The sequence below is a fragment of the Erithacus rubecula genome (assembly GCF_903797595.1).
Source record: "Erithacus rubecula genome assembly, chromosome: 15".
NCBI lineage: Eukaryota > Metazoa > Chordata > Aves > Passeriformes > Muscicapidae > Erithacus > Erithacus rubecula.
The window spans coordinates 18,247,349-18,259,801 of NC_136667.1; the positions used below are offsets into that span (position 1 = coordinate 18,247,349).

General features: G+C 50.3%; 2 protein-coding genes across 3 annotated transcripts; one reads left to right on the top strand and one right to left on the bottom strand.

Moving 5' to 3' along the window:
- Positions 1-108: 108 nt before the first annotated feature.
- Positions 109-2,877, top strand: GLOD5 (glyoxalase domain containing 5; the record flags this gene model as incomplete). 2 transcript variants are annotated; one of them, XM_079319105.1, is made up of 4 exons in its annotated part: positions 109-155; positions 1,222-1,379; positions 1,503-1,658; positions 1,834-2,877. In XM_079319105.1, the coding sequence occupies 3 exons, from the start codon at positions 1,239-1,241 to the stop codon at positions 1,969-1,971; spliced, it is 435 nt and encodes a 144-aa protein (XP_079175231.1). In that variant the 3' UTR covers positions 1,972-2,877. The 2 variants fall into 2 exon arrangements, with proteins under 2 accessions (XP_079175231.1, XP_079175230.1); XM_079319104.1 differs by lacking the exon at positions 109-155 and having other exon boundaries at positions 1,215-1,379.
- Positions 2,878-4,699: 1,822 nt separating this feature from the next.
- Positions 4,700-12,251, bottom strand: LOC306808496 (cis-aconitate decarboxylase-like). The gene is made up of 6 exons (XM_079319138.1): positions 12,083-12,251; positions 11,492-11,546; positions 8,288-8,475; positions 8,086-8,178; positions 7,167-7,372; positions 4,700-5,823 (listed from the first exon to the last, which is right to left on the bottom strand). Exons 1-6 carry the CDS (start codon positions 12,128-12,130, stop codon positions 4,905-4,907), a joined length of 1,509 nt encoding a protein of 502 aa, XP_079175264.1. The 5' UTR covers positions 12,131-12,251; the 3' UTR covers positions 4,700-4,904.
- Between the last annotated feature and the right edge of the window lie 202 nt (positions 12,252-12,453).

Genomic DNA, 12,453 nt, shown 5'->3' on the forward strand with positions numbered 1-12,453 from the left:
TTTGGGTCAAGGTCCACCTCTGCAATATTTAGAGCTCCTGTTGCCAATCTCATCATTCCCTCCCTTTGTCCCGTGATGTGGCTGCTCCCAGCAGGAAGAGGAGGGTCATAGGAAACCACCCAGCACTGCCTTCCCAGATTTTCATCCCTCTGGAGGTAACGGGAATTTTGCAGCCCCGTTTCCTTTGGGTTTTTGGCCAGGGGCTCACCTGGGAGGGGAGGGCAGGAGGTGGGAGCTGCAGGATGGGGCATGAAGGTGCTGGGGCATGAAGGATGTGAATAAGGTGAAGGGATTTGCAGAGGGATTGAGCCAGGTGGCTCTGAGGTTGTTGGGCACCAAACTCCAGCAAGGAGGGGCAGGGATTCCTCTGGGTCTGGGGATGGCTCCCCCAAACTGGTCCAGTCACTGGGCTCAGTGCTATGGAATGGGATAATGGGATCTTGCTCCAAACAGGGCCCTCAGATCCCACTGGAACTGCTCCTGGCTTTATGCTGACCCTGCTCCTGTGTCAGTGGAGCTGTGGGATCTCTCCTCACCAACCACTTCCCATGCAGAATCATGGAATATTTTAGGTTGGAAAAGCCCTCTGAGACCCTTGAGTCCAACCATTCCCTGCCAGCACCTCCCCAACCCATGTCCCTAAAAGCCAAGGGCAGTGCCAGAGGATCTAAACCCATCCTAAGCCACCAGGAACCTCTGTGACCCCAGGCTGGTGAGTCCCCACACCCTGAGCCCCTGGCCTCACCCTCTGCCTGGTGGAGACATCTGCCAGCTTGAAGACAGATGACAAGAAACAAGAATCATCCCCAGATGTTTCCTGCTGCTGTGCCAGCCCCCAGTTTGGCTCCACCTGGATGAGTGTCCGCACCTGGGAGCACCCCAGAGGGGCTGGAGGAAGGATCACACACATGGTGCCATCCTTGGTGCACACGGGGTTTTGTGTGTGGGGAGCTTGGCATCTCGGTGACATCAGCGAGGTCACCTGGATTGTCCCCCACACCTGCCCCAGCCAGGGGCTCTGACAGCCTCAGATACCACCAGATGCAGACCAGAGTCAGGATCTTGCAGGGAGAGGGATTTATTGCTTCTGTGCTTGTGCCACCTGCAGGACAAAGGAGAACCTGGGCAGTCCCCACTCAGCCCTCAGCTCCCTGCAGCATTTCCCATTTCCCTGCGTAGCTGGATGTTCCTAACTCCCATATTCTCTGGTTTCCATGTCAGTTCCCAGCCCTGAGAGCATGGCTTGGAAGGAGAAGGGCACGAGCCCACCCTTGTGTTTCATCCAGCACCTGGATCACCTTGTGCTGACTGTGAAGAGCATTGAGGACACCGTGGCCTTTTATTCCAAAGTGCTGGGCATGGAGGTGGTGACTTTCAAGGTAACCCAAATATGAGTGAGCAGAACCCCACAGGGGTTTCCAGGACTGCTGGGGGGAGTGGTTGCTGAAGGTGCCCAGCCCAGGAAGTCTCCCTCACTTTTCCTTTTTTTTTTTTGGGAGCAGGGGAATCGCAAAGCTTTGCGTTTTGGCCAGCAGAAGTTCAACCTGCACGAGGCTGGGCAGGAGTTTGAGCCCAAGGCTCGGCGCCCGGTGCCCGGCTCTGCAGATTTCTGCCTGATCACAGCAGCACCCTTGGAGAAGCTGGTGGAGCACCTGGAGGTAAGGCAGGCCCAGAGTGTCCCCAGGAGACACCAGAGCCTCTAAATGACACTTTCCTGGAACCCCCCTGGAATTTCCTGGGGAATGTCAGGGTTGTCTCATCCCACAGTTTGTGTTTTCGAGGCTGGGGGAGGAGGGCACGATGTGACATGACCTTCTCTCCTATGTCATCCAGGCCTGTGGGGTGGCCATTGAGGAAGGTCCCGTGGCCAGAACTGGTGCTGTGGGTCCAATAACCTCCGTCTACTTCCGAGACCCCGACGAGAACCTGGTTGAAGTTTCCAGGTACTGCAGGGATGTGGCTGCAGACTAAAGGGAAACCCTGAGCACAGCCCAAGCTCTGCCTGGCTCCCAGCAGGAGATGGACTGGGTTTACAGAGGCCAGGTTTGACTGGCCCATTTAAAGATCCAAGCTTTAATTGTGTAAGATTGGGACAAGCCTCAAATCATAGCCACAAAGCAGAGCTACAGGACATCAGGAGTTTTCCCAAGGCAGTCTGCTCTGCTGTGGATGTGAATCCTACTTTTATAATCTCTCTTTTATAATGGTCTTCTGGAAAGATCTGTCCTGCTGCTGCTGCACTGTAATTTTTGGGACGTTTTCCCTCGTTCCTGCTATCCCTCTTGTTGCTAATGAGGTCCTCATTCCTACACTGCTCACCTGTCACTTCTCTCCTCTTCAAAGTCACTTTTCCACAGTTGGAAATTTCTGTCTCACTTCCTCTTATCCTCCTGCTTCTTGTCTCAACCTGCTCCGTGCTGGTGGATCTCCCACCAAACCAGAGGTTTAAATCCAGCTGTGACTGTCCAAACACACTCCTTACCTGGGATTTGGGGATTTGGCCTTGGTGTGGCACTCAAACACTCCTGAAACTGAAGTTCCAAGTTTCATCCTCAGCTCTGTTCAATAATTGTGGGGTTTCTGTCACTCACGAATGGAAAAAGCAGGGATGAGGATCCAGTTCACCTGGATTTATGCAGGGGTTGAGGATGGTCTGACACAGAGGAGTCTGACTCTGATAGCAGCTGGTTACTTGTGGGATTGTCCTAAGTTTTCTTCCTCTAATGAATTAAAAAGCCATTTCAAAGTAATCTGAAAAGTATAAAACAATGAAGGATTCTCAAGCAGAGCAGTTCCCAGGCTGGCCACACTGAGGTAGCATTGATATCCTCACGGGAACAGCAGTGGAAAGGACGGAGAACTCTTCTGACCTCTACAGTCAAATCCTCCTCTCTAAAATTGAAACAATCTCTCAATCGTACTCTTTTTTTTTTTTTTTTTTTTTTTTTTTTTTTCTGGAATTTCTTACGAAATCCGAAGTTCTTCCCGGTGCAAAAAAAAAAAGCAAGGTCACAAAATATTCAATGCTTTGGACGATCAGCGGGGATAAACTGGTTTCCATTGAGTGGTTTGTGGGAGCTAAAGACAGTAATGCCATAGGAGAAAGCCACGGGCATCTCCTCACCTTCACCTTGTGGATGGAGATCCGGGAAGGGATCCTAGGAGGGACCCCTGGGAGGGACCTTCGGGAGTGGAGTCTCCTCGGACCCGGCGCCCGCGGAGCATCTGGCGGCTGCTCTCCAGGGTGCTGATGTCCCCGGCCGTGTCTGTGACCCTCGCAGGGTCAGTGCCCACGGGAAAGGGTTAATCCCCACGGGAGAGGGTCAAACCCCAATGGGAGAGGGTTAAACTCCATGGAACATGGTTGGTTCCCACGGGAAAAAGTCAATCCCTACAGGAGAAATTAAAGCCCATGGGAGGTGGTCAAAACCCAGGGGAGGGGATCAAACACCATGGGAGTCAAACCCCACAGGAGATGATCGGTGTCCATGGGAGGGGGTCAAACCCCAATGGGAGAGGGTCAAACCCCACTGGGAGAGGGTCAAACTCTATGGGAGAGTTTTGGTGCCCATGGGAGGGGATCAAACCCCATTAGACGGGTTCAAACCCCATGGGAGAAGGTTTTGCTCCCTCCACTGGAGCCCACCTTGGCTCTGTTGATTCCTTTAAGGGCTGAGCTGCTGGCTGGCCTGGAGGACAACAGCTCTGTGCCCTTCCTGTTCACTGGAGGGTGAAACGTGGAATGACACTTTTGGGGCTCTCACACCTGGCCCTAACCACAGGAAATTCAAAACTTGTCATGGAAGTTTAGTGAGTATTTGGAATGTGTTGGTGATGGAGGAACGTCTCTTGGAGTGATGGTGTTGGAGCACTGGAGACTTTTCTGGCTGATGGTTGTTGCTGTCTCTGGGAAAAACAACTTGTGGGGCTCAACTCTTTTCCTTGGAGAAACCAAAGGCCAGCAATCCAGCTGTCCCTGTCCCCAACCTCTGCTCCCCATCTATTGGAAAAACTTCTGCATTGTGAGGATTCCAATTAAAACTGATGGTTTACATAATGCAGCATTAAATCTTTATGGAGAAAATGAATTTAATTCTGTTCTTTATTCAGCAAGATTCACTATGAATATTGGACAGTTGATTAACAGGTGGAAAAACAGTTTTCTTCTGGATGGTTCGTTCCCTGCACAAACCACAACCAGCAAGAGAAAAGGATTTTCCTTCTTGTCTGCTCCCATCTCATCCCTTTTGAATCCTAATTCCCATAATCCTAATTCCCACAGCAGATTCCACAATTTTATCATGATCATATTGGGAAGGAGCTCTTTGGATCAGAAATCTCAGTGTTTCATGTGGAGAAATGTTGAGTTCTCATCTGCTGGAGAAACACGAGGCTTTTACCAGAAAGGAAAAGAATCCCTCTCTGCTGGGGAGTCCTGCAGGCAGGACTGCTCACAGCAAGGATGGATTTTTCCTGTGGCCAGTGGGACTGCCTGAGCCTGATCTCAGAAGTGCCCAGAGGAGCACAGAGAAAAGCACAGGCTCTGCAGCTGAACCTCCTCCTCTTCCCAGATTCGGCGTCCTGCACAGAAAGACTTAGATCCAGTTGTAAGAAATGCATGGGCACCATTTCTCCTGGAATTCGAGGATTCTCAGAGATTTCCATAGGAATTTTCTTTATACTTATGGTGATCTTTCAGCTCCTCAGCAAGCATCAACCAAGAGTTGGAGTTTACTCAGTGTGCTAGTCCAGACACACCTCCTACCTCGTGTGTTTCTTTGGAATGATCTGCTGGAAGGGGTGGGAACTTCCCTGTCCTTGGGAATCAATAGGAAAGCACCAATGAAGAAAGGAATCGCAGCTTCATCAGGACAAGCCCCTCACCAAGCCCCCACGCTGTCCCCTCACAGGCTGCAGGCCAGCTGGGAGCTGTCTGACAGGTTCTCCAGGTTGTCCACCAGAGTGATGATGGCTTCTATTTTTTCTTCTGGAAGCACGTGGGAGGCGTTGGATCGAAACTTCTTCAGGAGCGACTCTTTGCTCAGGGGCTTCCTCCAGTGGCCGTAGAAAGTGTCACATTTGCCTGTCAGCATGTCCCCGCTGTGCAGGAGCAGGGCCACCTCTCCGTACATCTTGTCAAAGTTGGCCACGTTGTCCTCAGGGTGCTCCACCACCACCTTGCCCAGCAGCTCCCTGAGCTCCTGCCGCTGGATGCTGCTCTCGGAGAAGGAGCCCAGGCCCACCTCGCCATCCAGCAGGGCAGCACAGGCATTGAACTGGAAGGAGTGCCTCGCCTGGTGCTCCGAGCTGGGGAAGGGCCGGTTGATGTACTTGGACACCGGGATCTTCAGCACAATGGTGCGGATCAGTGACGGGGAGAAGGACCCCGCGTAGTTGACGAAGAGATTCCGGACGGACAGAGCAGCATCCACCACCCAGTGCATGCCCAGGTGGGCTGGGAATCTCTTGAAGGCAATATCCTGCTTTTCCAGGAGGAACTGGTGGTGCTCTCCGGGTGCCGACAGCGGTTTGGGGTGGTAGACGCTGTAGAAGGCGCTGAACCCCGAGCAGCCAGGAATATCATCCAGGATCAAGGGGTTGGCCTCCATCCCTCGGGCTGCCAGCAGAGCAGCCTCCAAGCCCAGGCGGGTGGCATTCCCAACGTGGAGAGGCTTGGCCTGGGTGGCGGCGTTGGCCATGGGCGCCCCGGCAAGGGAGGCGGCGATGCCCAGGGCGTGGCAGCACTGGGCAGAGCTGAGGGACAGCAGCTTGGCCGTGGCTGCAGCACTGCCCAGGGTGCCCACCACAGAGGGAGGGTGGAACCTGCAGGGGGATGGCAGGAGTGAGCAGCCCTGGGTGCCTGGAATGGGTCACACCAAAGCATTCCTCCCATGGAAGGATTAATGGAAATCCAAGGCATGGGTAATGCCAAAGCATTTCTCTCATGGAAGGATTAATGGAAAACAGGGCATGGGTAACATGAAAGCATTCATCCCATGGAAAAATTAATGGAAAATGAGAGATATGTGTCACACCAAAGCATTCCTCCCATGGAAGGATTAATGGAAAATCAGGGCAAGGGTAACACCAAAGCATTTCTCCCATGGAAGGATTCACGAAAGATGAGAGATATGGGTCACACCAAAGCATTCCTCTCATGGAAGGATTAATGGAAAATCAGGGGCATGGTAACACCAAAGCATTCCTCCCACAGAAAAATTAATGGAAAATGAGAGATATGGGTAACATGAAAGCATTCCTCCCATGGAAGGATTAAGGGAAATTCAGGACATGGGTAACACCAAAGCATTCATCCCACGGAAAAATTAATGGAAAATGAGAGATATGGGTTACACCAAAGCATTCCTCTCATGGAAGGATTAATGGAAAATCAAGGAGATGGTAATACCAAAGCGGTCCTCCCACGGAAAAATTAATGGAAAATTCAGGATAAAGGTAACACCAAAGCAATTCTCCCATGGAAAAGTTAATGGAAAATCAGGGGCATGATAATGCCAAAGCAATTCTCCCATGGAAAAATTAATGGAAAATTAATGATCCAGCAGAAAGCAGAACTCTCTCATGGCTCTGGTGTGGGTGGGATTCACCTTACCCAAAATTTAACCATGAATTTTAACTAATAAATTAACTTTAAAATCAGAGTTTTATTAGAGTTTAGTTTAACTCTAAATTTGGAGTTAATTAACATAAATTTAGTCTAAAAGCTGAGTTTCTCCTTGACACCTCCTCAGAAACATAAAGGTGAGCTCAGCATCTCTAAAAAGCAACTTTCTCCAGGAGGTGCCATGGCTTGTGTCCACACAGCCAAACTTTTAACCCCTCAGACAAATAATTCAGCCTCAAACACATCCAAGGAACAGCTCCTGGTTGATTCCATTGCCTGGATCACACCAGGACACTGCTTGGTGCTGGGATCCTGCCCTGGCACTTCAGACTCCCTGGGAGCCCTCCTGAAGGTTATTTTTGAGGCAAAATCCCTGGAAATCATCAAATGAATTCATGGTGAAATCACCTCTGCCATGTGGCTCTCAGTAAGGCTTTACCCTGGGGTAAAGCTAAATTAAACTAGACTTAAACTTGGCTTTACATTTAAAAACCCAGACTCTCCAACCCTCTCCATCCTCGGTGAGGAAGAGGAGCTTTACCTTTTGGGAATGTCGTGAGCCTCGGTGGAGAAGTGCATGAGCCTCCCTTGCACTTCCAGGCCCACGTTGAAGGCCAGCAGGAATTCCAGGCCGTTTGGTTTGGTGTTGGGAGGGAGCATCTGGGAAGCTGCCAGGAGAGCCGGGAGCACAGCCCCAGAGGGGTGGGTGGCAGGGTGCCACGTGTCATCAAAATCCATGGAATGAGTCTGCCAGGGAAGCAGAGATGGGGTTGTGCTGGCTGGGCACTGAGGGAATGAGGGCTCCCTGCTAACATTCCTGAGGGAATTCTGCCTAAATCTCCAGTTAGTGTCCCCAGGACTCCTCTAAAAACCAGGAGATTCACGGCTTTTGTCCCCCCGTCAGGGACATTCTGTTCCCTGGAATGTTAGTTCCTGGCACCACAGGGCACAAATTCCCCTGGAAGGAATGGGAGCACAAATTCCCTTTGGAAAATCTGGGAGCACAAATTCCCCTGGGAAAAGCAGGGAGCACAGATTCCCTGGGAAAAGCAGGAGGCAAAAATTCTCCTGGGAAAAGCGGGGAGCACAAATCCCCTTGGAAAATCTGGGAGTACAAACTCCCTTTGGAAAAGCCGGGTGCAGAGATTCCCCTTGGAAAAGCCATGAGCACAGATACCCCTGGGAAAATTTGGGACCACAAATTCCCTTGGGAAAAGCAGGGAGCACAAATCCCTTGGAAAAGCAGTAGGCACAAATTCCCCTTGGAAAATCTGGCAGCACAATTCCCGTGGGAAAATTTGGGAGCACAAACCCCCTGGGAAAAGCTGGTAGCACGAATTCTCCTGGAAGAGCCAGGAGTACAAATTCCTTTGGAAAAGCCCAGATACCCCTTGGAAAAGCCAGGAGCCCCAAACCCCCTTGGAAACAGGCTGAGCAGGGATCCCCAGCACTCGCCTTACCGCCACGCCGTTGGTGAAGGCAGCCAGGGTCGGGGACAGCTTCACCCCGGGCTTGCCATAGACAGAGCTGACAGCCACGGAGGAGTACAGCTCCTGCGGGAAGGAGGGAATGGCGGGGGAGCCCTGGGGCCAGCAGGGGCCGGGAGCAGCCCCAGAGGTGGCCCCAGAGGTGGCCTGGAGGTGGCAGCAGGGCTGTCCCTACCCGGCAGTAGCGCAGCGCGATGTCGAACACCCTGGTGGTGCTGCCCACCAGCCCCACGCCGATGCTGTCCAGGATCATCCTCTTGCTGCGCTGCCGCACGGTCTGGGACAGGTGCTCGGGACGAGCCCCGTGGATGAACGAGGCGAAGCTGCCGGTCACGGACTCGTCCGGGGCGCTCCGGGCCACCACTGCACAGGGGACACCGGGGGACAAAGACAGTGGGTAAGGGCCGGGCTGAAGTTTCTCTGATCTACTCCATGACCATCAGAGATTGAGACCCAGGACCCACCACTCACTCTGACCTGAGTTCTGGCCTGGCTAAGGTGGATGCTTGCCCAGGGCTGCCTGTAGCTGTGCCTGGTGCTTGCCCAGGACTGTCTGTCTGTAGCTGTGCTGCTCTCAGCAGGGTGCTGGTTATAGTGTCCTGTTCCAGCACCTGTTCCTTGGAGCAATGATCTCCACATCCAATAGTCCATAAATTTCCTCACCTTTTGGCCAGAGGCCACTGGCTTTGGAAAAGGACTATAAAAAGTGACTTTCCTAAAGAGACTCTGGGATCTCTTTCTCCCCAGTGGATCAAAGATGAGTCTGTCATCGGACAACTCAAGGACTCTTCCCATCTGTTGGCAGCTACATCCCATCCTTTCTCTCTGATCCTAGATATAAATATATATATTTTATCTATATAGAAAATTTTGTGTTCCACATATGCTCTGTGTTTCTCCTGGGGTGGTTTCCAGAAAGTTCAAGTGAAGAAACCACAGAGCTCAGCCCCACCCCATCACCTTGGGGTTCCAATAATCATTTTTTTTTGGGAGGTGTCAACCCAAATTATGTCCCTTTATCCAGAGGAAAGGCAGAGCAGGAATAGACCACAGAAATCTAAAACTTCCATGATTTTTTGAAAAGCAGGACTTGACCTCGAGCCTGGATTTATCCAGATGTTTCATCCTACAAGGCACTGAAGTGTCTTGACTCAGCCACCAAAGTTTTTAAGCCCTACATACTCCAAAGGAGTATCATTAAAAATAAGTTAAAATTCCACAGAAAATACCCAATTTGTGTCTATTGTATGTTTTAATTTCAGTGACAAATTGCCTTATTCAGCTTATATATAGATCGTTATTATGGATATTAATTTTAATATATAATATTTTAAAAATTAATATAGTATTTTATAATTTATAAAACTCTGTATTCTAGAAGTAGAATACAGGATATAATGAATGTAATTATACTTATAATTCATAGAATTCGAATTGCTATTTAAATTAAATTAAAATAGATATTAATTTGCTATTAAATTTCTATTGCTTTTAAAATTTATACTGTTAATTTGAGAGTGCACAGGAGAGCAGGAAAAATAAAATTCCGTGTAGCCAACATTTGCAGGATGGCAAATCCATATATTTACTTATGAAAGGATGTGAAGGTGCACACACAGATGGAGATAAAGTTGAGTTAAATTCTATATTAAATGAATTACAGGTGAAAAAATTAAATAAAACTTTGCACCAAGGGGAAAACTCATCCAGATCATCAGGTACACAAGAGGCTTTGTTTTTGGAACAGCAAACACGGCAATTAATGAAATGACCATTCGCTAATTTCCCTGGTTTGGATTCATCCCGAAATGTCACATCAGTGACTCACGGAGCGCTGGCTCGCGTTCGGGCTCACCTCGAGCCCAGTCTGAGCCTCCTGTAAACACAGCTGGGAATGCCATCACCGCCTGACTCACCGGGAGAACATTTTCCTGCCGAGGACAGCAACCCCGGCACCCAGAGCTCGGGCGCCGCTGCCCAGCCCAGCCCGGCTCCCCCCGGAGCATCCCCGGGTCACCTCAGAGCATCCCCGGGTGCTCCAGGAGCATCCCCGGCTCCCCCTGGATCATTCCCGATCACCCAGGAGTATTCCCGAGTTCCCCCGGAGCATTCCCGGCTCTCCTCGGAGCACCCTCCGGACCATCCCCCGGACTATCCCGGGTCCCCTCAGAGCATCCTCTCTCTCCGATTCCCTCCAGAACATCCCCGGCTCCTCCTGGATCATCGCCGGGTCCCCGCAAGGCATCCCCTGGTTGCTCCGGAACATCCCTGGGTTCCCCCGGAGTAACCCCAGCTCCTGTCGGAGCATCCCCGAGTCTCGCTGGATCATCCTCGGGTACCCCCAGAGCATCCCCGGCTCTTCTCAAAGCATCCCCTGCTCCCCCCGATCATTCCCGGTTCTCCCTGGAGCACCCCTGGGTCCCCCCGGCTCCCCCCGGAGCTCTCAGGGCTTGGAGAGGCTGCAGGAAAATCTTCTCCAACCACTCAGCACCCAGAAAAGCTGGATTGGTTCCTCCCCGGTATCAAATGCTCTTTGTCACCTCAGCAGGCAGTGTTTTGGGGTTTTTTAACCCTTTAGCTAAAGGTGTTCCCTGACTCCTGGCTTTTCCTTCTGGTGTGACAGGAGTTCATTAAAAAATTAAATTTGATGCAGGACAAATAAATCCCTGTGGATTATTATTTCTCTTGTCCTCTGGTCTCATTAAGCAACATTCCTTTTACTAATAACTCATTTTTAAATAAATTCAGATGATAGACTAAGAATATATTTTAAAATTAGTTAGTAAACCTATTATAAACTTACAATAAATGAAGAAGTTAAAAGAAGTTAATAAACTTAAAATAAAGTTATAATAAACCATGAAAACTTTTAGAATGAAGTTAAGAAACATAATAGATCAAGAACATATTTTAAAATCAGTTAATAGACAAATTTAAGAGACAAAATAGACCAAGTGTCTACATGGCCAAGCTGTGGTTAATTTAGCCAAAGCTAGGCAGTGCTGGAGGCACAGCAGGAGATCCATGAACCTCTCCAGGCAATGCCCAGGACAGGCTCAGGTGGAATTAGGAAGCAATGACAAGTGGAGCAGTTAAAGATCTGAGCCACCCTTTCAACATCTCAAATTTGCCATCAAAGAATTTGGAAAGTCTGGTTCTAAACCAGTTAAAGTTCTGGTTTAGCACAGGACTAACAATCCACATTTTTACTCCTGGTCTTTTACCCCCGGAGGGCACAAAGCACCTCAGGACTCCCAAACATCTGGAAGTTTTGCTTTCCAAAAGTGTGAGGATTGATCTGAACCTTCTTTTCCAGCACTGCCGTGATTATTTTGGGATGCCTGCTAGGAAAGGATGGGGAATGCTGAGGGATACAAACCGTGGGCAGCAGTTTTGTGCACTTGCCGAGAGCTTGCCAAAAACTTCTGGGATTTCTGGAGGAGAGACACAGAGAGGGAATTTGTCACTGGAAGGTTTCTTGGAGTTTTTTCTGGTCGTGCCTCTCATTGAGAGAAGCTCACAGATCAAACGAGCACGTAAAAGTAACGATGCACTTAAAGGAGGGGAAAAAAAAATATTTTCCGAAGCTGTGTCCAGCAGGGATGCCAAGAACATCCAGGGAAATAAATTCACAGAGCTGAAGGGGCAGCAGAGCCTGAGCAGCCCTGCAAAGATGAGATCCAACAGCGAGCTTGGAGCGGGCACGAGGAGCAAAACCCACGGAGAACATCCCAATAACAACACCAACAGGTCCAGGGAGCATTTGGGACACATGGAAGGAGCAGGATGGCAGGGAAAGGTCAGCAGCTGAATGAAGTGGTTGTGAAAATTGGGATTTGTTCATTTTGAGGCAGCTTTCATGCCACGCTCAGCTGGGCCAGCAGAGGAACCACCCGGATAAAGATGTTTCCTCCTTAAAGTGCAAAATGCGAGCTCAGGGATGGGGAGGGTTTGCATGGAAGGGTTTTACCTGCAAGGTGGAGTAGACCATGCTGATGGCTGCTCTTCCCAGTGCCATTCCCGGCTTGCTGTGCTCCGAGTGAGGGATGGCAGAGGTGTGTGGCTGGAAGGTGCTGGTGGCAGGGTTTATATCTGCGTCCAAAAGGCAATTTGCTTTCTGTTTTGTGCAACCGAATTTCCAGGGGGATGACATCAGCCCCTGGGGAGCCAGAGGGTGGGGGGAATCCATGAGGAGGGGTGGTTTGGAGGGAAACCCCTCCCCACCCCCCGTTTCAGGAAATAAATCAAGATTTCAGACAATAACTGACAAGGTTCAAGGAAACTCCTGTCTCCAAAATGCCTCAGGTGCCAATGGGTGAAGCAACTGGCTGCAGGCTCCTC